The sequence below is a fragment of the Anomaloglossus baeobatrachus genome, chromosome 1 (assembly GCF_048569485.1).
Source record: "Anomaloglossus baeobatrachus isolate aAnoBae1 chromosome 1, aAnoBae1.hap1, whole genome shotgun sequence".
Classification (NCBI taxonomy): Eukaryota; Metazoa; Chordata; class Amphibia; order Anura; family Aromobatidae; genus Anomaloglossus; species Anomaloglossus baeobatrachus.
In genome coordinates, this window is record NC_134353.1 from 53,136,230 (window position 1) to 53,163,490 (window position 27,261).

Below are 27,261 nucleotides of genomic sequence, written 5' to 3' on the forward strand. Positions count from 1 at the left end.
TCTTTCCCCCTCGGTCTCTTTCCCCCTCGGTCTCTTTCCCCCTCTGTCTCTTTCCCCCTCTGTCTCTTTCCCCCTCTGTCTCTTTCCCCCTCCGTCTCTTTCTCCCTCTGTCTCTTTTCCCCTCTGTCTCTTTCCCCCTCTGTCTCTTTCCAGGTCTGTCTCTTTCCCCCTCTGTCACTTTCCCCCCTCTGTCACTTTCCCCCCTCTGTCTCTTTCCCCTTCTGTCTCTTTTCCCCTCTGTCTCTTTCCCCCTTCGTCTCTTTCCCCCTCCGTCTCTTTCACCCTCCATCTCTTTCCCCCTCCATCTCTTTCCCCCTCCGTCTCTTTCCCCTCTGTCTCTTTCCCCCTCTGTCTCTTTCCCCCTCTGTCTCTTTCCCCCTCTCTTTCCCCCTCTGTCTCTGTCTCTTTCCCTGTCTATCTCTTTCCCTGTCTGCCTGCCTCTGTCTGTCTCTTTGACTGTCTCTCTCTCTGTCTCTTTCCCTGTCTGTCAGTCTTTCTCTCTGTCTCTTTCCCTGTCTGTGCTTATGTCTGTCTCTCTGTCTGTCTGTCTCTCTCTATCCGTCTCCCCACCGACATCTTATTACCTCACATCTAAGCTTCTTATACCAACAATTAATTTTGTTCCTATAGCAACCAATCACAGCTGCTATTAGTAAGCTGTAGCTCCAATCTCTATTGACTTTAATGGAGACCGGATTTTTGGAGAGTAACTGTAAAGCGTGGGGTTAAATTTTCCTGTCAAAATATAGTCTATGACATTCCCTGAATCACATGGGGTGTCTGTGCAAAATTTTGTGATTGTAAATGTGACGGTGCAAATTCCTGTAGCGGACATACACTCACACACACACACACATACATACACTCAGCTTTATATATTAGATATAAAAGATGCCATGTTCCCACTGACCTATCATTACTGGGATATCTAGGTAGGACACTATAATGGGACACAGTACTCTGGTGTCTGGCAATAGAAGGTCACAGCATTTAACTGCACAAAATGCTCCCTGACTTTCTATTGTTCCTGCTGTCAATATTACGTATACTAGGTATCTCCTCTGCTGGGTTTTCATCCTTTTCCCTTAAAGACCCAGTGGATTTCCTCTTCCCTTCAGCTACTAATCATCTGGATTTCCCCTTGGGTATAAATACTCTTATTTTCCCTGGACTGGTGCTGGTGATATTATTCAGTTCATTCAAGCTCTGGTTGCAAGCAGGTGGCTTGCACTCCTCTGTGGTATTGTTAATGAAACTTTGCTGAACTCCTACCTGAGTCATCTGTGGATAAGTAGTTCATGCTTTCCCCCAGTGTGTCCTCCTTCTGTCTTCTATAGTGTTTAGTGGGGTTCAGGAATAGCTCATCTTATATGTTCCCTGTTTAGGGTCCAGCACTAGGGATACCTAGGGTCAGGTATCCTGCTCAGCGCATAGGTGTGGAACCTATCTAGGGTGGTGAGGGACCTCAGGGACCAGCAGTAGGTTTGGTCAGAGGTCACCATCTCCCCCTTTCCTAGACACTAGGGTCCCCTTCCCTTCTTGCCTTCCGCCACTCGCTTGGTACTTCCCCATACCCAGCATGACAATATGCTGGTTGTGATCCATATTCATATTTTCCTCCCCCCAAGGAAAAAGAAGACAACCAGGTATTTTCTGTTATTTCTCTCTTTTTACCATTTGTTAACCCTTTCAGAGTCCCATCAGTTGAGCTGCCATGTTTGACACCTCTAAAGAAAGCACCTTTGTTCTTGCCATACTAGTAAATCCAGTTTACACTTTTGTCACTAATGTGACTTTACAGCTGATTATACATGTATATGTGACGCTCCTGGACTATTCAGGTCGTCACAGGGTAGGGTACTGCTCAAACTGTCCTAACCATGCAGTATTCAACCCCTCATGGTTCTGGGTCTCCATCCTGCAGTACTGCCTCCACCAGTATTCACAAATCCTAGATACACCTTGCACCACACCTGTCAGGCACACCAGTGGGCTGCTTAAGCAGGAATAGGGCCGTCCACCTAGGGGTCAGACAGGGAGGTGGGAGGTGTTCAGGTCAGTTAGTTGAGTAGTGACACTCGAGCAGTGAGGAGTTCTGAGGAAGCTGGGAGTTGGAGCTCCCAGGGGAGAGGAAAACTAGGTCGCAGACGGTGGTCTGGACCTAGAGGAGTCGGACCCCCGGTCGCAGGTGATTGAGGCTAGGTGCTTGGGACCTGTCAAAGAGCACGGTCAGCAGCCTGGTCCTATCACCAGTCCGGGACTGAAGGTGTGTCGCCCTGGGCAAGCCAGGGGACACAGGACACAACACCACCACACCCCACACTCCAGGTAGGCACATCTGCTAACCAGAAATCCTTGTTGCCTTCCTCCAGGAGTCTGTTGATGCACACCAGGGGGTGGGCCAGGCGGTTGGCTCCGCCCACCAAGGAGCTCACAGCTCTGGAGGCAGGAAGTGACCAGGCAGAAGGCCCAGGCAGGGCAAGTGTGAGGAGCTAAAGTGAGAGTTAACAGAGAAGGAAAGAAAAGTGGAAAAGGAGGAAAGCAAGAAGTGGTGACAGAGCAGAGAGAGTGCAAAGCCTGAGAGCCCAGCTTTGTGTAGGGCTAGAACAGCAAGGTCAGCGACGGCGGTGACTGTTCGGAGGGGGACCGTTTGGAAGTTCCTGGAAGGACCCCGTTGGCTGTGTGCCCGGTGGTCTGGAGCAGTGTTCCGAAGGACAGTCAGCACCAGGGCAGGGGCCTCTCGGACCCCGGCAAGGCTAGGAGTCGCCAAATTTGCCGAATCCGTCAGTGAAGGGGACGTAGATCCCCCAGCAACCAAGTCCCGATTGACGGCAACAGCCCGACCATTACAGGGGAGACACCGCCACCGCCAGGGCACCAGTTTCCCCAGGGCCAGCGCCTGCGGGCAAAGTGTAGAGCTCCTCCGGCCCAGATTGCAGTCGGGGAGCGGGTAACCGGAGGGAATCCACCGCTACCATCAGTCAACACAGGTGCAAGGAAGAGAGACATCACCGTCACCTACCGGGAGTGCAGGTGCAGCCGTCTGTGGGACCGTCCTACCAGCCGTTTTGTTTACCGTACAAACTGTGTCCAAGTCTCAGGCTGAGTGAGTACCACAGTGCCGCAAGGCACAGCGCTGCCCCCGCGTCCCTGCGCCCTCCAGGCCCTACACTTTACATCTCTTCACTGGGCCCCGGGATCACCAACCCCTACCCACGGAGGGGCAACACAACACCTGGCTGCTCCGCATCACCATCCCCGGGACCCCCACACTGAGCAGCGGTGGTGCAATCACCACAACCGTGGGTGGCGTCACGAACTATAACAATCCCCACACCCAACAAACAACCCCCTTTCACTCACGGGCGAGGAGTGTCGCTCGAGAAACCCCGGGATCCGGCCTACAGCTCGAGCCACCAGGAGCAGCTGCCGGACCCGAGCAGAAGGGGTGAGCGCGGTGTGCTGACACCCTCCTCCCCGCCCGCGACAAAGGCACGAAGGGGTACACGGACTCTAGGTCGGGGAGAAACTTCAGGCATTAACCTGAGGAGAACGGAGCCTTTATGGACTGTTCCTGTGGCGCCCTGTACTAGCCAGGTCGTCACGGTTTCACTCAAACACCCCCACCCCCACTAACAGTAACATTAGCCAAACACAAAACCCTTGTTGCCTCCCTCCAGGGTCTGATGTCCACACCAGGTGGGGCGGAGCCAAGCGGTTGGCCCCACCCACCGAGGAGTTCACAGGCCTGGAGGCGGGAAAAGTGACAGTTGAGTTCAAGAGTTCAGTGGAGGAGGTTGAAGTGAAGAGTGTCTGGGTTTGGGGCCCAGGCACTGACAACAAGGTTGGCAGACGGTGGTGGCAGTCTGCAGGAGTGGTGAATCGACGCGGAACAGTAGGACCGGGGTCGGGCGTTGGCCCGCCGGTACCAACCGGGGAGCCAAGTGAAGCCAGCACACACAGGCAGGGCCATCGGACCCCGACTAGGCTTGGAGTTGCCGTCAACAGTCAAATCCGAGTGTGACAGGAACCCCAGGGGTTTCCTAACAGCCAAAGACCCGTCAGAAGGCAACCGCCCACACCGTGAGGGTATACAGCTACCGCCTAAGGCTAGAGACCCAAGGGCCAGTGCCTGCGGGCAAATGGGCTCCTCCGGCATCCATACACCGGGGAGCGGACTACCGTTGGGGATCCACCGTAGTCAAACAAGTACACAAAGGGTGCAGGGAAAGACAGCCGCCATCACCTGTCCGGGGAGAGACACTGCAGCCGGCTGCGGGACCCGTCCATCCAGCCGTTTGGTTTATCAAGGACTTTGTGCATCTCTGAGTGAGTACACCCGTGCCATCCGGCACCGCGCCGCACTGTCCCTGCAATCCTGCACCTCACCAACCCTGCCTCCCCGTCACACCACAGGGCCCCGGGACCACCGACCCCTACCCACGGAGGGGGAAAACAACATCCCAGCTGCTCCCTACCATCGCTCCCGGGATCCCCGTCACCAGCAGCGGTGGTGCCTATCTTCACCACAACCCGTGGGTGGCGTCACGGACTAAATCCCCCAAACCAACCACCCCTTTCACTCACGGGCGAGGAGAGCCGCTCGAGTCCCCGGATCCGGCCCACCGCTTGAGCCATCGAGCAGCAGCAGCCGCAGCAGCGCCGGACCCGAGCGTTAGCGAGCGCGGCAACGGCGTCCTCCTCGCCCGCGACATTCCCACCAGCTCAGAGATCGGGAGCACTAGCGCAACTAATGGGATAGGGCTTTCCTAGCAAGCAGCCCACTGAAATCCCAAGCGTGAGCCCTGAGAGCAGGCTCCTCCACTTAGCCATAGTGGGGAGCCGGATAGCTCCAGACTACCGGACTTCAATGGACACTCTAAAATGTAGTGCCAGGAGGCAGGTTACGGACCACCGGCATCACTGCAGGGTACAGGACCCGGACGAGCTCCCATTGAGAGGCAGCAGCACCAGAGACTTGGTTTACCCTGTTGTCAGTGTCTGCTTCATTGCTGAGTAAGTACCCGACTAACCTCTGCACTGAGTCCTGGGGCCTACCCCTACCCGTGGAGGACAACATCACCTAGCTGCCCCACGACATCACCCCGGGTATTCCCAACGGCAGTGGTGGTACTCCCCAATTACCGCGCACCACGGGTGGTGTCACATACTAAACATATCCCTTGTAAATACCCCCTTTACATTTGAGTGTAGCCCCTAAGCCCCCGGGTCTGGAAACCCTCGAGCCACGAACGATCACCACCCCCGGATCCGAGCGGCTCGATCCGCTGCTGGGGCAGCACATATACAATTATATATTTCCTTCACACACACTATTTTACCTGATGTTGTCATTCGGAGCTTTGCCAAGTTTCTTGATGGCGGCGCACTCATGTTTGTGGTTTACCCAGGAGTCCTTCTGGCAGGTGCGGTCACAGTAATGAGCGAATTTACACTGTCCGCAGCGTTGTAGCTTTTCTTGCCTTTTGAAGCATGAATGGCACACGCAGTGTGTAAGGCTGGAAAGACAAATATAACATGACATATACTATATATATACCCACAATGTCATCAACGCTTCCTTCACCGGCCACTTTTCTACAACTCTCCTCCTTCCTTGACATGTCCTCTATTGCTTTCTTATATGAATATTATTTATCAGTCAGGTGTGGAAGGTGCATTATCCTGATTTCATACAAAATTATGGAAGCCCATTTGGAACATTTCCATTTGGTAAAAAATCTTTCTTAACCCCTTCACCCCCAGGCGATTTACCGTTTGTTTTTTTGTTCCTCTTCTTCCAAGAGCCTTAATTTTGTTATTTTTCCGTCAGTCTTCCCATATGAGGGTTTGTTTTATTGCGGGAAAAGTTGTACTTTTAAATTAAAGCAAACGTTTTACCATATAGTGTGTCGCCCAGGGAAGGGGGTACTCGGTCCCGGGCAGAGTATTCAGTCGGGGATGTCACTTCTGTGGCCGTTGCCCGGTTCTGTGCCTTGGGCCCCTTTTGTAAGTGCGGATATTTACAGGGTTGAATAGAGTTAATGTCATGTGACGCCACCTGCGGGTTGCGGTTAAGGATGAAGAACCGCTGCTGCTAAATGTGGGTACTCCCAGGGCTGGTGGTATTTGCAGCAATGGTGTTAGGCCCTCCGCAGGTAGGGCTGTGCCTGGGAGATGTTGAATGGTAATAACGGAGACCACACCAGGTTGTCTTTAACAGTCTCTACTCACTCTGACCTTTGGACCACTGGTTCAGGTCCTTTGGAGAATCAGTGCCAATGTAGTGACCCAGGTTGCTCTGTCCCCGGCAATCTCTGTTAGGGTACTTTCACACATCCGGATTTTTGCTCTGCGGCACAATACGGCGTTCTGCAGAAAAACCGCAACCGGCTTTTGTAACGCCGATTGCGGTTTTTTTTTGCATTGACTTACATTAGTGCCGCATTGTGCCGCAGGGGCTTGCGTTCGGTCCGGTTTTTGCCGCATGCGGCAGATGTAGCCGATGCGGCGGCCGGATCGAACGTTCCCTGCAACGTTTTTTGCTCCGGCAAAAAACACCGCATCGCGCCGCATCCGGCCGCTGCGGCGCATTTTTCAATGCATCCCTATGGAGGCCGGATGCGGCGCGATGCGGAAAAAAACCGCATCCGGTCGCCGCATGCGGTATTTTCCACTGCGCATGCTCAGTAGCATGCCGCAACCGGAAAAAACCGGACCGACCGCATGTAAAAACTTATGCAAAGGATGCGGTGTTTTCACCGCATCCGTTGCATAGTTTTCACAGCCGGATTGAGCCGCAGGGCTCAAACCGGATGTGTGAAAGTAGCCTTAATTGGCTCACCGTAGCATGGAGCATTTTGGGGCCCTGACTGTCCCTTTTAGGGTACAGTCACCTCCGTACGGCGGGCAGTGCAAACCCTGCGGAGAGGTAAGTGTCTGAACCCCGATCCTAGTTTACTGTTGATGCCCCCAGATTATTTTGTTCGGTGAAGTCCGTGAAGGTGTCCACACCGTGCAGGTATTTATCAAACCTTATGAAACTGACGTTTGACCTAGGGCCCTGTGCCCCATTCGTGCTCCGGTCCCAGCGGTATCTCCGGTACCCGTCCTGGCGACCTCTCTCCTGTGTCCCCCGGGTCACCGTTACATGGACCCAGCTCAGGCACGTCCGCACACCTCTTCTGTGTGCTACTCTCTCTAGACTGACTGCTGACCCCTCCCACCAGGCTGGCTAATCCCAGGGACTCATTCCCATGGCGACCATCCCCTTCCATGGTTAATCCACTATGCCCAGTGTGGAGTGGAGAACTAGGATTTTGGTTGTGTTTTGGTGGTATCGGCCTGTTACTCCAGATGCAGTTCCCTGTAGTGCCCTGAGAGTCTCAGGGGCGCTACATTAGTGTACTGGAAAACGGCAAGAAAATTCCAAGTGCGGAAAAATTAGCACTAAAAGTGAAATTGCACAAATGTTTTGGGGGTATTTTATTCACCGTGTTCACTATATGGTATAACTGATGTGTGGGTGTGATGTCTCAGGTCGGTGCGAGTTTGTAGATACCAAATATGTATAGGTTTACTTTTATCTAAGGGGTTAAATAAAATTCTGAATTTTGTCCAAAAAAAGTGGCGCACTTTTTATGCCATTTTCCGCGACCCGTAGCGTTCTCATTGTTCGGGATCTATGGCTTAGTGATGGCTTATTTTTTGCGTCTCGAGCTGACGTTTTTAATTATACCATTTTTGTACAGCTGCTACGTTTTGATCGCCTGTTATTGCCGCTACGCCGTCTAACGATCACATTAATTGAATTTATATTTTGATAGATTGGGAGTTTCTGAACTCGGTGATACCAAATGTGTGTATATTTTTTATTTTTTTAACCCTTTAATTTTCAATGAGGCAAATGGGGGGTGATTTGAACTTATAGGTTATTTTATTTTTTTAAAACCTTTTTTTTTACTTTTTCTATTTTACTAATCCCCATAGGGGGCTATAAGGATCATCACTCATTCATTTCCCCTGATCAGAGCTGCACAGCTCTGATCAGTAGAAATGTTGCTCTCCTGTAACAGCCGCTGCTCTGCTGGGTGTAAAAGGAACTACATCATGATAGCAACAGGAGTCATCACATGACCCTGTGCTACCATGACAACCATCGGCTCCCTGCTGTGATGCTTTAAATCATTCTGTCATATTTTGACAGTGCGATTTAAGGGATTAACAGGCACGGGTGGATCGTGAATCCACCTGCGCCTGCAAGGCACACATGTCTGCAGTTCAAATCAGCAGACATGTGCGGGGATTACCGCTGGCTCACCGCAGCAGCCAGTGGTGATTATCCATTCATTATTTTTACGATGTACCATTATGTCCTAGGTCATGAAGGGGTTAAAGGGAATTTGTCAGTAAGGTTTTGCTATGTAAGCTGAAGTCACCATGCTGCAAGGGTTAACATATAGAATTCAAGACTGCCGGTCTTGTCACAGTCCGATCTGTTGTTTATTTGTTATGTTTGTTTAAACATCAGGGTTCTTATCATTGCTCGGACTACAAAGTCACACACGGTAGTCTGGCACGCCCCCAGCTGTGATTGGCACCTCATTGTCAATGTACAATCTCTATGAGAGCCTGGTGTGGGTGGGGGCAACTCTGCTCTGCTACATAGCTAAATCTAAAAACTCTGATTATGTCAGAACAGCTGCACCCAGTAATCTAAGTGATACATTGTTGGATTCAGGATGTTTACGCTATGTTCCACGTGTATGTTTTGACCCAGGATTTGGATCTGTCAGCTGGAGTCCCTAAATGCAATGTCCTACTGACTTGATTTAATGAGAAGCAATGTTGTCTAAGGGGTCTGCTGATCTTATGGACATAATTATATGAAGATATCCAAAATTCAGGACAAAATGGCCCTTGCATTGTGTACCGCACCCATATCTATACTCTGACATTATAAGACTTATCATCAGACATTCTGGGACTTTCTTGTGTTTTACAGATGATTCAGCTCATTAGAGAATAATTTTTTATATATATATATATATATATATACATACATACAGTACAGACCAAAAGTTTGGACACACCCTCTCATTCAAAGAGTTTTCTTTATTTTCATGACTCTAAAAATTGTGGATTCACATTGAAGACATCAAAACTATGAATTAACACATGTGTAATTAAATACTTAAAAAAGTGTGAAACAACTGAAAATATGTCTTATATTCTAGGTTCTTCAAAGTAGCCACCTTTTGCTTTGATTGCTGCTTTGCACACTCTTGGCATTCTCTTGATGAGCTTCAAGAGGTAGTCACCGGAAATGGTCTTCCAACAGTCTTGAAGGAGTTTCCAGAGATGCTTAACACTTGTTGGCCCTTTTGCCTTCACTCTGCGGTCCAGCTCACTCCAAACCATCTCGATTGGGTTCAGGTCTGGTGACTGTGGAGGCCAGGTCATCTGGCGTAGCACCCCATCACTCTCCTTCTTAGTCAAATAGCCCTTTCACAGCCTGGAGGTGTGTTTGGGGTCATTGTCCTGTTGAAAAATAAATGATGGTCCAACTAAACGCAAACCGGATGGAATAGCCCGCCGCTGCAAGATGCTGTGGTAGCCATGCTGGTTCAGTATACCTTCAATTTTGAATTAATCCCCAACAGTGTCACCAGCAAAGCCCCCCCACACCATCACACCTCCTCCTCTATGCTTCACAGTGGGAACCAAGCATGTAGAGTCCATCCGTTCACCTTTTCTACAAAGACACAGTGGTTGGATCCAAAGAGCTCAAATTTGGACTCATCAGACCAAAGCACAGATTTCCACTGGTCTAATGTCCATTCCTTGTGTTCTTTAGCCCAAACAAGTCTCTTCTGCTTGTTGCCTGTCCTTAGCAGTGGTTTCCTAGCAGCTATTTTACCATGAAGGCCTGCTGCACAAAGTCTCCTCTTAACAGTTGTTCTAGAGATGTGTCTGCTGCTAGAACTCTGTGTGGAAATGACCTGGTCTCTAATCTAAGCTGCTGTTAACCTGCGATTTCTGAGGCTGGTGACTCGGATAAACTTATCCTCCGCAGCAGAGGTGACTCTTGGTCTTCCTTTCCTAGGGCGGTCCTCATGTGAGCCAGTTTCTTTGTAGCGTTTGATGGTTTTTGCCACTTTCAAAATTTTCCCAATTTTTTGGACTGACTGACCTTCATTTCTTATAGTAATGACGGCCACTCGTTTTTCTTTAGTTAGCTTCTTTTTTCTTGCCATAATACAAATTCTAACAGTCTATTCAGTAGGACTATCATCTGTGTTTCCACCAGACTTCTGCACAACACAACTGATGGTCCCAACCCCATTTATAAAGCAAGAAATCCCACTTATTAAACTTGACAGGGCACACCTGTGAAGTGAAAACCACTTCCGGTAACTACCTCTTGAAGTTCATCAAGAGAATGCCAAGAGTGTGCAAAGCAGTAATCAAAGCAAAAGGTGGCTACTTTGAAGAACCTAGAATATAAGACATATTTTCAGTTGTTTCACACTTTTTTGTTAAGTATTTCATTCCACATGTGTTAGTTCATAGTTTTGATGCCTTCAATGTGAATCTACAATTTTCAGAGTCCTGAAAATAAAGAAAACTCTTTGAATGAGAAGGTGTGTCCAAACTTTTGGTCTGTACTGTATATACAGTGTGTGTGTGTATATATATATATATATATATATATATATATATATATATATATATATATATATATATATATATATATATATATATATATATATATATATATATATATGTGTAAGTTTGTTTACTGCAGTTTGACCAATAGTGACAGAATATAGACCCTTGGATTCCAACCAAGACACTCGCTATTACTATTTCTAGTTCCTCAGTCTATGTCCTGCTCCGATCATGGCAACGTGATCTGATCACCGCGTGGTTATTTATTGGATGCATACACATAGCAGACTCATAATTTCGAATATGGACAATTAAAATGATATGTGCAGGATTAATGTTCATGTCTAAATCACTGAGAAGTGGCCCTCAAGAAGCACCCTAAAAATGAGGCCAGCAAAGATTTCATCCACCTAGGGGTGCCAGAGGTTAGGAAGCGTAGAGGCATAAACAAGGGGGGGGCTAAATGCCAATTCGAAATAAACTACTCGGCCTTGGTGAAGGTATTTAGATCCAAGATTAGGGCAGTAAAGTGACTTTTTCTCGGGGTATGGTAAACTTAGCTTTCACACTTGATTTAAGATTACATGAATGTAAAAATACTACAGTCAGCTACCATGATAAGCTGTGAAAGTGACAACCAGGAGAGGGTAAGGTGATCATTTGATGGCCTGCCAACGGAGAGAACAGGGCAGCTGTTAAAGAGGACCTTTCACCAGTTTTAGCATCGTGATAAAGTGGCTGAAGAGGTGAATAAATTATATATTTTAGATTTTTTTTAATTTTTCATCTTTGTGATGAAGATATTAGCTAGGTTTAATGTAGCATAATGTTCGCAATGTTTATAGTCCAACTTTCGCTATGACCAATGGTATAGTACCAAATATTATTTTTTTGGGTCGTTGAGGTTTTCCTCTATATGATGTTGACCAATCATAAGTAGGAGGTGTCATGCAGGGGAAAAAAAGAATACACCCCCAGATAATGATTACAAACAGATCTGCATCTGCAGTTCTCATCTCACGGCACTGTCAGCTTTGCTTTACTCTCATCCCAATGACAGTGCAGTGGTTTAAGAGCTGCAGAAGAGAAGAGGAGAAAACAAAAGTGATCTACCTGATTGGATGTGTTATGTAGGCATCTGTCAAAATGTTTATGATGTGATACAAGTCTCTGTTTACAGCTTATTTATGTCCTCCATTTTAGCTATTTCTCTTTTGCAGCTTGCATGTATTTCAATACACTGCAAGCTGCTTAATTCAGTTCAGTGTCAATACTGAAAGTGACTTCTTAGTCTTCAGTTCATCTCTTTTTTCTCATAGACACTCATCAAAACTGCAATCATTTTTAACTAATATTCATACAAAGAAAGCATATGCAAATGAATTCAACTTCATATGGTTAATAAACAGTATGGATGAATATATAGGTAAAAAAGTATTTAGCTATCCTTTGAACTCCAGTGAAATGCTCTACCACTGAGCTACACACCCTAAGCCCTGTGCGCACTAGAAAATACAATTTTCTTGAGAAAATTCCGGACCAACTGAAAGATTACCGCACCTGCGGTAAAAAAACGCAGCAAACCGCACCCGAAAACCACATGCATTTTTGCCGAGGTTTGTTGCGGTTTTTGTGTGGAATTGCTGCGGTTTTAGTGCGTTTTTTCCGCAGGTTGTTCCCTGCGTTTTTTTACTATTATCTATGGCAAAAACGGCAGGTACCTGCGGAAAAGAAGTGACATGCACATTCTTTTTGCTGCAGAAAACATGCAGCAAAACTTATAGAAGAAAAAAACGCAGTGTGCGCACAGCATTTTTTTTTACCATAGGTTTTGCTGGGGAAGGACTGCAGCAAGGTTATGAACATTTTCTGCAGCAAAACCGCAGCAAATCCGCGGCAAAAACCGCAGCATGCGCCCAGGGCCTTAAGCTGACAAACAAAAACTGTCTTTTTTTAAGATACAAAAAACTGGAAGATTTTTACATAGTTATGGAGCAGCATGCAGTGTATTATCACAAATGCAAGCTGCCGAATAAAGAGGCATAAACATTTTTAATTAAAACCAAATATCATTGATACTAAATACATAGACTATACAGGGAAAAGAAGCAAATGTATACATAAGCCCTACACTAAAGGCCGCTTTACACGCAGCGACATCACTAGCGATGTCACTCGTGAAAGCACCCGCCCCCGTCATTTGTGCGTCACGGGCAAATTGCTGCCCGTGGCGCACAATATCGATAGGAAGCATCACACGGACTTACCTTCCTAGCGACGTCGCTGTGGGCGGCGAACAACCTCTTTTTAAGGGGGAGATTTGTGCAGCGTCACACCGACGTAACACAGCCGCCTGCCAATAGAAGTGGAGGGGCGGAGACCAGCCGCATTAACGACACGCCCACCTCATTGCTGGACGACACAGGTAAGGTGTTGCTCGTCGTTCCTGGGGTGTCACACGTAGCGATGTGAGAGCCTCAGGAACGACGAACAGCCTGCGTCCTGCACGAGCATAGATATTTGGGAAATGAACGACGTGTCAACTATCAACGATTAGGTGAGTATTTTTGATCGTTAACACTCGCTCATAGGTGTCACACACAACGACATCGCTAACGAGGCCGGATGTGCGTCACGAATTCCGTGACCCCGACGACATATCGTTAGCGATATTGTTGTGTGTAAGGCCCCTTTCACACGTCAGTGATTCTGGGACGTTTGTGCTTTTTTTTAAACGTACCAGAATCACTGTCATACGCAGACCCATTATAATGAATGGGTCTGCTCACACGTCAGTGATTTTTCACTGCACGTGTCTCCGTGCGGCGTACCCGCGTGTGCGTGTTTGCCGCACGTAGACATGTCCATTTTTTTCTGGCATCATTGATGTCCCACGGACCACGCAGTGGTGTGGTCCGTGAAACATGTGCCAGAAAAAAACGTGCATTTAAAATAATAAACATTTTTACTCACCCGGCTTCAGCCGCGCTCTCTGCAGCCCGTGCAGCTTGTTGCTTCTGAGCCGTCTGATTACTGTCGCGCATATTAATGATGCACGACACAGCCGACCCGGAAGCAGCTGCTGCGGGGGTCAGCGCCGGCCAGATGCTGCATCGTGGGAGCGATCAGCACCATGGAGAGCGGGAGCGAGCACAGGTGAGTTGATTTCTAAGTGCAATCACGGGCCACGGAGAACGGAGCCCGGATTGCACTTAGACAACCCACGTGTGCCGTGATTCACGGCACACGGAGGGACATGTGCGTGTTTTACACGCCAGTGAAAAACGCCAGTGTTTTCACTGACGTGTGAAACGGGCCTTAAGCGGCCTTTATATAAACATAAGAAATCCCTTTTTTGAAGGGAATAATTACAGTGCCTACAAGTAGTATTCAACCCCCTGCAGATTTAGCAGGTTTACACATTCGGAATTAACTTGGCATTGTGACATTTGGACTGCAGATGAGCCTGGAAGTGTGAAATGCACTGCAGCAAAAAAGAATGTTATTTCTTTTTTTTTTTTTTTTTTAAATTGTGATAAGTTTATTCAGAGGGTCATTTATTATTCAACCCCTCAAACCACCAGAATTCTGTTTGGTTCCCATAAAGTATTAAGAAGTATTTCAGGCACAAAGAACAATGAGCTTCACATGTTTGGATTAATTATCTCTTTTTCCAGCCTTTTCTGACTAATTAAGACCCTCCCCAAACTTGTGAACAGCACTCATACTTGGTCAACATGGGAAAGACAAAGGAGCATTCCAAGGCCATCAGAGACAAGATCGTCGAGGGTCACAAGGCTGGCAAGGGGTACAGAACCCTTTCCAAGGAGTTGGGCCTACCTGTCTCCACTGTTGGGAGCATCATCCGGAAGTGGAAGGCTTATGGAACTACTGTTAGCCTTCCACAGCCTGGACAGCCTTTGAAAGTTTCCACCCGTGCCGAGGCCAGGCTTGTCCGAAGAGTCAAGGCTAACCCAAGGACAACAAGGAAGGAGCTCCGGGAAGATCTCATGGCAGTGGGGACATTGGTTTCAGTCAATACCATAAGTAACGTACTCCACCGCAATGGTCTCCGTTCCAGACGAGCCCGTAAGGTACCTTTACTTTCAAAGCGTCATGTCAAGGCTCGTCTACAGTTTGCTCATGATCACTTGGAGGACTCTGAGACAGACTGGTTCAAGGTTCTCTGGTCTGATGAGACCAAGATCGAGATTTTTGGTGCCAACCACACACGTGACGTTTGGAGACTGGATGGCACTGCATATGACCCCAAGAATACCATCCCTACAGTCAAGCATGGTGGTGGCAGCATCATGCTGTGGGGCTGTTTCTCAGCCAAGGGGCCTGGCCATCTGGTCCGCATCCATGGGAAGATGGATAGCACGGCCTACCTGGAGATTTTGGCCAAGAACCTCCGCTCCTCCATCAAGGATCTTAAGATGGGTCATCATTTCATCTTCCAACAAGACAACGACCCAAAGCACACAGCCAAGAAAACCAATGCCTGGTTCAAGAGGGAAAAAATCAAGGTGTTGCAGTGGCCTAGTCAGTCTCCTGACCTTAACCCAATTGAAAACTTGTGGAAGGAGCTCAAGATTAAAGTCCACATGAGACACTCGAAGAACCTAGATAACTTGGAGAAGATCTGCATGGAGGAGTGGGCCAAGATAACTCCAGAGACCTGTGCCGGCCTGATCAGGTCTTATAAAAGACGATTATTAGCTGTAATTGCAAACAAGGGTTATTCCACAAAATATTAAACCTAGGGGTTGAATAATAATTTACCCACACTTTTATGTTGAAAATGTATTAAAATTTAACTGAGCAACATAACTTGTTGGTTTGTAAGATTTATGCATCTGTTAATAAATCCTGCTCTTGTTTGAAGTTTGCAGGCCCTAACTTATTTGCATCTTATCAAACCTGCTAAATCTGCAGGGGGTTGAATACTACTTGTAGGCACTGTACTTTTTAGGCATTCTATTTAAATGAAGCTGTTACCCTCTGCTGGTTGTCACTTTCACACCTTATGAAGGTAGCTGATGTATAGCATTTTTACAGCTGCCACGCAATTAAAATGCAGTACAATGCAGTAATCTAAAGGTACCGTCACACTAAGCGATGCTCCAGCGATCCCACCAGCAACCTGACCTGGCAGGGATCGCTGGAGCGTCGCTACACGGGTTGCTGGTGAGCTGTCACACAGGCAGATCTCACCAGCAAACAGTGACCAGCCCCCAGCCAGCAGCGACGCGTGGAAGCGATGCTGCGCTTGGTAATTAAGGTAAATATCGGGTAACCAACCTGATATTTACCTTGGTTACCAGCGCACACCGCTTAGCGCTGGCTCCTTGCACTCCTAGCCAGAGTACACATCGGGTTCATTACCCGATGTGTAGTCTGGATATGTGTGCAGAGAGCAGGGAGCCGGCACTGACAGTGAGAGCGGCGGACGCTGGTAACGAAGGTAAATATCGGGTAACCAAGGAAAGGGCTTCTTGGTTACCCGATATTTACATTGGTTACCAGCCTCCGCAGAAGTCGGCTCCCTGCTAGCTGCACATTCAGTTGTTGCTCTGTCGCTGTCCCACACAGCGATGTGCGCTTCACAGCGGGAGAGCAACAACTAAAAAATGGTCCAGGACATTCAGCAACAGCCAGCGACCTCACAGCAGGGGCCAGGTTGTTGCTGGATGTCACACACAGCAACATCGCTAGCAAGTCGTGCCTCAGCAGCGATGTTGCTAGCGATGTTGCTTAAGGTACCGTCACACTAAGCAACATCGCTAGCAACATCGCTGCTGAGGCACGACTTGCTAGCGATGCTCATCAGTAGTCTTTAGGGCAACAAAGCAGCAAGTGTTCAATTCCCCTACACTGCCTCCGCAGGAGAAAAGAGGCATTACATGGAATTTTTTGAATTCAAGCTAGATTCTCCACCGAGACACATTTCTTAGCTGCTCTCGACTCTCAAGGATAATGAGATTCTATTAAAATTTTTTAATGAGAACCCAACATACAAAAATGTCTTGAAATAAAAGTGTCAGCCTGACTCACGAAGAAGGAAAACATCCCTGAAACACAACAGATAATTTATTTCTTCTCATGTTTGGATGCTGAACAGACCATGGCAACAGCTTGGAAGACTTCTCTGCATTTTTCTGAAGTCATAGACAGTCTGGCTTCATGGTGAATGAACCTCTGATAGCTTTATGAAAGGACATATTCCCTCCAGCCATCGCCATAATACATCAGTCTGTTCTTTCTCATCCACTTATTTTACAGTTTATACAGTGGTGTGAAAAAGTGTTTGCCCCCTTCTGGATTTTTTTATTCTTTTGCTTGTGTGGCGCCCTGGACTAGCCAGGTCATCACAGATAACACACAAACACCCCCACCCCCACTAGACAGTAACATTAGCCAAATATAAAACCCTTGTTGCCTCCCTCCAGGGTCTGATGTCCACACCAGGTGGGGCGGAGCCAAGTGGTTGGCCCCACCCACCGAGGAGTTCACAGGCCTGGAGGCGGGAAAAGTGACAGTTGAGTTCAGGAGTTCAGTGGAGGAGGTTGAAGTGAAGGGTGTCTGGGTTTGTGGCCCAGGCACTGACAGCAAGGTTGGCAGACGGTGGTGGCCGTCTGCAGGAGTGGTGAAGCAACGTGGAACCGTAGGACCGGGGTCGGGCGACGGCCCGCCGGTACCGACCGGGGAGCGAAGTGAAGCCAGCACACACAGGCAGAGCCATCGGACCCCGACCAGGCTTGGAGCCGTCGACAATAGTCAAATCCCAGTGTGACCGGAACCCCAGGGGTTTCCTAACAGCCAAAGACCCGATAGAAGGCAACCGCCCACACCATGAGGGTATACAGCTACCGCCTAAGGCTAGAGACCCAAGGGCCAGTGCCTGCGGGCAAACGGGCTCCTCCGGCATCCATACACCGGGGAGCGGAATACCGTTGGGGATCCATAGTAGTCAAACAAGTACATCAAGGTGCAGGGAAAGACAGCCGCCATCACCTGTCCGGGGAGAGACACACTGCAGCCGGCTGTGGGACCCGTCCATCCACCCATTTGGTTTACCGAGGACTTTGTGCATCTCTTACTGAGTGAGTACACCCGTGCCATCCGGCACCGCGCCGCGCTGTCCATGCAACCCTGCACCTCACCAACCCTGCCTCCCCGTCACATCACCGGGCCCCGGGACCACCGACCCCTACCCACGGAGGGGGAAAACAACATCCCAGCTGCTCCCTACCATCGCTCCCGGGATCCCCGTCACCAGCAGCGGTGGTGCCCATCTTCACCACGACCCGTAGGTTGCGTCACGGACTAAATCCCCCAAACCAACCACCCTTTTCACTCACGGGCGAGGGGCGCCGCTCGAGTCCCCAGATCCGGCCCACCGCTCGAGCCACTGAGCAGCAGCAGCCGCAGCAGCGCCGTACCCGAGCTTTAGCGAGCGACCAGCAGCGACAGCGTCCTCCCCGCCCGCGACACTTGTTTGTCACTCTTAAATGTTTCAGATCACCAAACAAATTAAAATATTAGACAAAGATAACACAAAATGCAGTTTATAAATTAAGGTCTTCATTATTAAGGAAAAAAAACAAACAAACAGACAGTTAACTGTGTGAAAAAGTTACTGCACCCTCCCTTTAAAACATAGATTACCTGTGGTTTATCACATATTTGGGAAACAGAGTTCAAGTTCCCCAGCCACATCCAGGCCTGATTATTGTCAGACCTGTTCTCAATCAAGAAATCACTTAAATACGACCTGCCTGACAAAGTGAAGTAGACCAAAAGATCCTCAAAAGCTCAACATAATGCAACAATCCAAAGAAATTCAGCAACAAATGAAAAAAGCAATTGAGATATATCAGTCTGGAAAAGGTTATAAAACCATTTCTAAAGCTTTGGGACTCCAGCGCTCAACAGTGAGAGCAATTATCCACAAATGGCAAAAACACTTAACAGTGGTGAACCTTCCCAGGAGTGGCCGGCCGACCAAAATTACCCAACAAGTGCAGTGATGACTCATCAAAGAGGTCACAAAATGCCAGACAACAACATCCAAAAAACTGCAGTCCTCCCTTGTCTCAGTTAAGGTCAGTGTTCATGGCTACTCCAGAAAGAGATTTGGCAAAATTAGCTGGTATGGTAGAGTTCCAAGACAAAAACTTCTGCTGAGCAAAAAGAGCATAACGGCTCGTCTCAGTTTTGCCAGTAAACATCTTGATGATCCCCAAGACTTTCGCGAAAATACTCTGTGTTGTGACAAGACAAAAAGTTGAACTTTTTGGAAGGTGTATGTCCGATTACATCTAGTTTAGTAACACAGCATTTCAGAAAAGAAACCTCAAACCAACAGTAAAATATGGTGGTGGCCGTGTGATGATCTGGGGCTGTTTTGCTGCTTCAGGACCTGGAAGACTTGCTGTCGTAAATGGAACCATGACCTCTGCTGTCTACCAAAAAATCCTGAAGGAGAATGTCGGGCCATCTGTTCGACCTCAAGCTAAAGCGAACTTGGGTTATGCAGCGGCACAATGATCCAAAACACACCAGCAAGTCCACCTCTGAATGGCTTTAAAGGGAAACTGTCTCCAGGTTTTTCCGCTATGAGCAGTGGCACCACCAGAGAGCTCTTATATACACTATGCTAGAATGCTGTATATAAGTGCCCAGGCCACTCCATATAACATAAAAAAAACACTTTTATAATACTCACCTAGTGAACAGTCTGGTCCGATGATTGTCGTTGATCTCAGTCTGGTGCCTCCTCAATCTTGTGCGATCGCTGTCCTCCTGCCAAGCGCTGTATGCATGAAGCGTCCTGTGTCATTCACAGAGAGGCCTCCATTGTGCTCTGGCGCATGCACTCTTTCATCTGCCAAAGTGGCAGAATTTTGATGCCCCCTGGACTGATATTCAGCAATTTTCTGAGCCAGCTGTCAAGCTGACAGCTGGCTCAGAGAAAGTACAACATGTTGACTTCAAGTAATAAATTGCATTCGTACCTTTCAGACATTTGTACAATTGAAGCCCTAAAAACCAGCACTTCCAGGTCAGCACAACGTTAACAGTGTGATCCTGATCATGCTGCTGACTTCATTTGCCATTACCTCAAAGGCACAGACAGCGTTTGTGTTAAGTGTTCCAGTGGAGCTGAAGACCCCAAAGATTTATTGTAATTGGGTGGGGGGAGTTATTTGAAGACAAAGTTTGAGAAGCAAGGGGGAATGGCTACTGACACAAAATGGGGAGCAAAGTGAGGGGATGGGTGTGGATACAGCATGGGGAATGAGGGGGTATGCATTAGGAAATAGTATGAGGAATGAGGGAGATGGGATGGGTGTGGACACAGTATGGGGAGCAAAGTGGAGGATGGGGAGGGGCACAGTGTTGGAAGCTAGGGAAAAATGTATGAAGAAACATTTTGAGGACTGAGGGGATGTGATGAGTGCAGACACAGTATGGAGAGCAATGGGGATGGGTACAGACACAGTATAGGGAGCCAGGGGGATGGGATGGGTGCAGACACAGTATGGTGTGTGAGAGGAGGAGAAATTTGAGGACACAGCTTGAGAAGCAAGGGGGGATATATGAGGAAACAGTATGAGAGGTGAGGATGGGTGCAGATGCAATATGGGAAGCGATGGGGTAATGTAAAAGGAAACAATATGAGAGGGAAGGATCTATCCATACACAGTATGGAGAGTCAGGGGGATAGGATTGGTGCAGACACATTATGGAGAGCTGGGGAATGGGTGAGGAGACATTATAGGGAGAAAGAGGGAAGGGAGAAATTTGAGGACACAGTATGAAAAGTGAGGGAGGGATGGGTGCAGAAACAGTGTGGAGAGCAAGGAGGGGCATGTATGAGGAAACAGTATGAGAGGGGGATGTATTTATACACAGTATGAGGAGTGAAGTTGATGGGTGCAAACACAGTATGGGGAGCAGGGTGTGTGAGTGAGGGAACAGTATAGAGAGAGAGGAGGTAAACATGTGAGGACACATTATGCATAGCAGGGGGATGTGAGTGGAGACAGAATGGGAGGATGTATGAGGAGCCTTTTGAGGTGAATAGTGTGAAAAGACAGTAAGGGGGATAAAAGTGTGAGGGGGCACAGAATAGTAACTGGGTGGTGTGTGGGGGATATAGAGATGGAATGGCATGGGTGGATAGTGTAAGGGAGCAGTATAGAGGGGAATCAGTGTGAAAGGACAGTGTAAGGCGGGGGCACAGTATGGAAAGGAAAGGGCAGTGTTGAAGCAATGTAGCATAATAGGGAGAGTGTGTGGGCCATATTTTGTCCAGGGAACACAATGAGGGGCAATTATTTATTCAGGCACACAGCATAGGACAAATATTTTTATTCAAGAACATTATAATCATTCTTTTATTTTTTAAGGCACCATGTCGGGATGTGCTGCAGAAGATAGGAAATGATGGAAGCCTGCAGAGACAAGCTGTGGATGTGAAAAGTCATTATGGTGTCTGGACAAAATGAAGAAAAGAAAAAGAGCGCCTGCAATCAAAGACAACATCATGTATAATGTGCCTGGATGTAAGTGATTATTTGCAATATGAATAATTTCTCTTTAGTACTGTAGTTCCTGTATGATCTGCAGTAAGATGATGACTGATAATAACTCCCAGTATCTCCTTATCATTCTTAAGGACATACTGGGAGTTGTAGGTTCTTGCGATACAAATGTATATGGGTCTGATCTGACATTACAATTGATGAACCATGTACTGATGGTGATTCTTGTGCTGTATTTCAGTACTGCTGGTAGTTCTGGTGATGTATTCTTGTGCTGTTATTAGTTCTGATCCTGTATATATTTAACAATCCATAACTTGTAAGATTACATGATACAGGGCTATGTTAATAAAATATTGTGCTGTCTCACAAGTTAAGGGTTACTATATTTGTATTTACAGTATATTGCTAGCATTAAAGGAGTTATCCAAGTTTGTGATGAGTCTGCAGTCTTTCTATCTGACTGCAGACTTTTGAATTCTACCATCACATGTACTGCACACTGTCAGGATTCTCTGGTGCTGGCATAAAAAGTGGGAGGTCAAGAAATTGCAAGTATGCGATTTACATGCATGTAGTTACATGCCAACTAGACATGTGTGAGATCGCTCAATACAAGGGAATTGAGTGAGGCTAGGAATATGGCTGGAAGTATGCAAATCGTATTCCTGTGCTTACATGACCATTCACTCTTGCCACTGGCATGGGAGAATCCGAAAAGTGTACAGTGCACGCGCCGTAAGAATTCAGAATTCTGCACTCACCTAGTGTGACTACTTTTTGGGCCCCCACCATTTTCATTTTCAGAGTGCTAGGCAGCTGCTTAGAAGGTTAGAGGAGGCTGGCTTTTTATAAAGTTGCATCATCTGGCCTTTTCTAACGATGATAGTGAACAAGCCATAACCCCAACTGGCTAATTAAGATCTGGAACCTTGGTAAAAATTGTTTGAGCACACAAATCTGTAAGGGTGCCTAAACTTTTGCATTGGCCCATTTTCCTTTTTGTAATTTTTCAAATGTAAAAGTCAAAAATATTTTTTTCTTTTTTTGCATAAAATACAAAGGAGATTATTTTTTTTCAACGTGCTTATCTGTTTTCAGCAGTAATGTTGACCACGGGTGCCCAAACCTTTACATATCAGTGTATCTGACATGTTGCACTGCAGATCATTCAAATAATTATGTCAGTAACCCAGCAGTAGGACCTGGAATCAGCAAATTAATACTTTCAGGCATCCTAGAGCAACATATCCATCTCCCTGTGTAAATACGTATCTACATGTATTTACTTATTGTCGCTTTCAAGCAAGAGTCATGGACAAGTTTAAATGTCTGACTATTTTAATTTGCTATTTTATTATTGCCCACTTTATAATAAGTTCTTTCTAAATTCACGCCGAAGGTCACAACTCAATGTAACTCTATGAGAGCCTCATTTGGACCTTGATCTGGCTCTCATAGATTTGCATTGAGACCCAGTGATGTAACATCTGACTTTCAGCCAGTCAGAAGTTACTGTCACAAGGTGGCGCCATGGGACTGGAGCTGCAGTGGTAAGCTGTGAAGATGCCAGAAAGAAGTTAGGCTGCTTTCACACTACGTTTTTTTAACATGCGTCATGAACGTTTTTTTGCTGTAAAAGCAGATCCTGCTTTTACAGCAAAAAAACGCATGCAAACGCATGTGTTATTTTGCAAGATCCTGTCACTTTAAATTTATTGGAGTCATGTGATCGGGAGTCAGTGGAACTGAATGTGATAGACTGGGAGCCGGCTTCTGACAGCTGCGGAGGCTCGTAACCAAGGTAAACATTGGGTAACTTGCTTGGATACCCGATATTTCCGTTGGTTACGAGCAACCGCAGGTGCTAGGAGCCGAGCTGCCTGCTACCTGCACACGTAACCAATGTAAACATCGGGTAACTAAGCCAAGTGCTTTGCTTGGTTACCCGATATTTATCTTGGTTACGAGTGTCCGCAGCTCTCAGGCGGGGGAGAGAGAGAGGAGAGGGAGGGGGAGAGAGAGGCAGAGAGGGAGGGGGAGAGAGGGAGGGAGAAAGGGACTGATCACCCGAGGCTGGTTTCTGGGCATGCTCAGTAGAGCAAGCAGGATCCTGTCTATCAGCATGCCAGCGTTCACATGCGTTTGCGTGCAGTATAGTCAGGATCCAGCAATTTGCAGTATTTGGATGTGTGGCGCCCTGAACAAGCCAGGGGCCACAGGTAACAACACACACCCCCCCCACCCCCAGCAGTTCACAGCAGACATCCCCAGTGAGACCTGATTTCTTCCCTCAGGTTCAGACAGACACACAAGGTGGGCGGAGTCAGGCAGATAGGCACGCCCACCCAGGAGTCTAGCTGGCCTGAGGCAAAAATCAGCTCAGACAAATCCAGGCAGAGGAAGAGAGAGGAGGTCTGCAGAGAGGCAGACGCAGACTGGGGCCTAGGTTGGAGCCTAGGTCCCTCGTGTAGCCAGTGAGGCAGATGGTAGTGGCCGTCTGTGGGAGCCGGGAAGACAGTCGTGGTGGAACCGTAGGTAGCCGGGGCTGGGCGGTGGCCCACCGGTACCGAACCGGGGAGCCAGCTGGAAACCGGAGCGCAGGAGGAGCGTACACGAAGGGGAAGGAAAGGACTTACACTACCAACCTGGGGTCAGGGGAAAAACAACCGCAGCCGCCTGTGGGACCCGTCCATCCAGCCGTTTGTTTGACCAGAGACTCCATGTAAATTACTGGCTGAGTGAGTACCACCGTGCCGTGCGGCACAGCGCTGCCCCCGCGACCCTGCATCTCACCAGGCCCCGTAACCCGCCTGTCATCCCCAAAACCCTCACCGGGGCCCCGGGACAACCAAACACCCTACCCACGGAGGGGAGAACCAACATCCAAGCAGCTCCCTGTCATCGCTCCCGGGATCCCCGTCCAGAGCAGCGATGGTGTCACAACTTCACCACAACGGTGGGTGACGTCACGGACAATATCCCCAAACCACACATCAACCCCCCTTTCACTCACGGGCGAGGAACGCCGCTTGAGTCCCCGGGATCCGGCCCACCGCTCGAGCCACCACCGAGCAGCAGCAGCAGCAGCCGGACCCGAGCAGTGGGTGAGCGCAGCGTCCCCTCCTCCGCCCGCGACAGATGCAGCTAAAAAACGCTACAATTAGCGTTTTTGAAAAATGTTAAAAAACTGCAAGTCGCTGGATCCTTACTATAACGCACGCAACACAGGTGAACGCATGTTGACGCGAGTCCATTGCAAATGCATTGAAATGAAAACACATTTGCACTGGATCCATTTTTGCGTTAAAAAAACGTTCATGACAGATGTTAAAAAAACGTAGTGTGAAAGCCGCCTTACTGTCACAAGATGGAGCGGTGGGACTCTGGCAGCGTCAGTAAACTGTGAAGATGCCAGAAGATGAGGATAAGACAGGGGGCAGAGGACTCAGTTATAGTAAATTCCTCATCAATGCATGTCCTGTGTCCATTTAGAAATCAAAATAGAAATGCAACAGTGAAAACCTTCCTCTGACCCATTATGCCCTGCAGCTTGCGTAGGCTAGTCAGCAGATAGAAGTGCATCTCAATAAATTAGAATATTATCAAAAAGTTAATTTATTTCAGCAACTCAATGCAAAAAGTGAAACGCATATATTATATAGAGTTATTACATAGAGAGGGATCTATTCCTATGTATTATATAGAGTCATTACACACAGAGGGATCTATTCCTATGTATTATATAGAGTCATTACACACAGAGGGATCTATTCCTATGTATTATATAGAGTCATTACACACAGAGGGATCTATTCCTATGTATTATATAGAGTCATTACACACAGAGGATCTATTCCTATATATTATATAGAGTCATTACACACAGAGGGATCTATTCCTATGTATTATATAGAGTCATTACACACAGAGGGATCTATTCCTATATATTATATAGAGTCATTACACACAGAGGGATCTATTCCTATATATTATATAGTCATTACATACAGAGGGATCCATTCCTATATAATATAAAGAGTCATTACACACAGAGGGATTTATTCCTATATTATATAGAGTCATTACACACAGAGGGATCTATTCCTATATTATATAAAGTCATTACACACAGAGAGATTTATTCCTATATATTATATAAAGTCAATACACACAGTGTGATCTATTCCTATAGATTATATAGAGTCATTACACACAGAGTGATCTATTCCTATATATTATTTAGAGTCATTACACACAGAGGGATCTATTTCTATATATTATATAGAGTCATTACACACAGAGAGATCTATTTCACGTGTTTATTTCTGTTAATGTTGATGATTATGGCTTACAGCCAATGAAAACCCAAAAGTCATTATCTCAGAAAATTAGAATAATTACCACAAAACACCTGCAAAGGCTTCCTAAGAATGTAAATGGTCCCTTAGTCTGGTTCAGTAGGACACACAATCTTTGGGAAGTCTGCTGACTTGACAGATGTCCAGAAGGCAGTCATTGACACACTCCACAAGGAGGGTAAGTCACAAAAGGTCATTGCTAAAGAAGCTGGCTGCTCACAGAGTGCTGTATTAAAGCATATTAATGGAAAGTTGAGTTGAAGGAAAAAGTGTGGTCAAAAAAGGTGCACAAGCAACCGGGATAACCACAGCCTTGATAGGATTGTTAAGAAAAGGCCATTCAAAAATTTGGGGGAGAATCACAAGGAGTGGACGCTGCTGGAGTCAGTGCTTCAAGAGCCACCACACACAGACATATCCAGGACATGGCCTACAAGTGTCGCGTTCTTTGTGTCAAGCCACTCATGACCAATAGACAACGCCAGAAGTGTCTTACCTGGGCCAAGGAGAAAAAGAACTGGACTGTTCTCAGTGGTCCAAGGCGTTGTGTTCAGATGAAAGTAAATTTTGCATTTTATTTGGAAATCGCGGTCCCAGAGTCTGGAGGAAGAGTGGAGGCCACAATCCAAGCTGCTGAGGTCTGGTGTGAAGTCTCCACAATCAGTGATGGTTTGGGGAGCCATGTCATCTGCTGGTGTAGCTCCACTGTGTATTATCAAGACCAAAGTCAGCGCAGCCATCGATCAGGAAATTTTACAGCACTTCATGCTTCCCTCTGCTGACAAGCTTTTTGGAGATGGAAATTCCATTTTCCAGCAGCATCTGTCCACACTGCTAAAAGTACCAATAACTGATTTACTAACCACAGTATCACTGTGCTTGATTGGCAGCAAACTCACCTGACCTAAACCCCACAGAGAAACTATGAGAGACACCAGAGCCAACAATGCAGACAAGCTGAAGGCTGCTATCAAAGCCACCTGGGCTTCCATAACACCTCAGCAGTGCCACAGGCTGATCCCTCCATGCCACATTGCCGCATTGATGCAGTAATTCATGCAAAAGGACACGACCAAGTAGTGAGGCATTTACTGTACAGACTTTTCAGGAGGAGCCAACATTTCTGAGTGTAAGATCACTTTTTCAGTTGGTCTTATATAATAATCTAATTTTCTGAGATAATGACTTTTGGGTTTTCATTGGCTGTAAGCCATAATCATCAACATTAACAGAAATAAACACGCAAAATAGATCCCTCTGTGTGTAATGACTCTATATAATATATAGAAATAGATCCCTCTGTGTGTAATGACTCTATATAATGTATAGGAATAGATCCCTCTGTGTGTAATGACTCTACTGTATATAATATATATGAATAGGTCCCTCTGTGTGTAATGTAGATAGATAAAACCGGTCCTTTGAGCGCTAATAGATCTATTATCTCAGGTTTTCTTTGTGAATAATTATGCTTTATTTGTGACAATTAGATTAAAACAAATAAAGCTCTTGTTATCACAACGCGTTTCAGCAAGATAAACTTGCCATCATCAGGTGAGCAGTTTTTAATACGCTGTAACAAATTTTGTCCCACGGGTGCTTCTCATATGCGCTATCTTTATTTTCAGTGCCTCTGTGTGTAATGACTCTATATAATATATAGAAATAGATCCCTC

The 27,261-nt window shown here is 47.1% G+C and overlaps 1 protein-coding gene across 2 annotated transcripts in view; it reads right to left on the reverse strand.

The window, feature by feature from the left end:
* SMYD1 (SET and MYND domain containing 1) overlaps positions 1-27,261 on the reverse strand; it is a 92,860-nt gene that overhangs the window by 61,153 nt on the left and 4,446 nt on the right. For both annotated transcript variants that reach the window (XM_075332655.1, XM_075332656.1), the window contains exon 2: positions 5,343-5,519. In XM_075332655.1, coding sequence (XP_075188770.1) covers positions 5,343-5,519 — 177 coding nt within the window. The remainder of the gene's footprint in view (positions 1-5,342; positions 5,520-27,261) is intronic.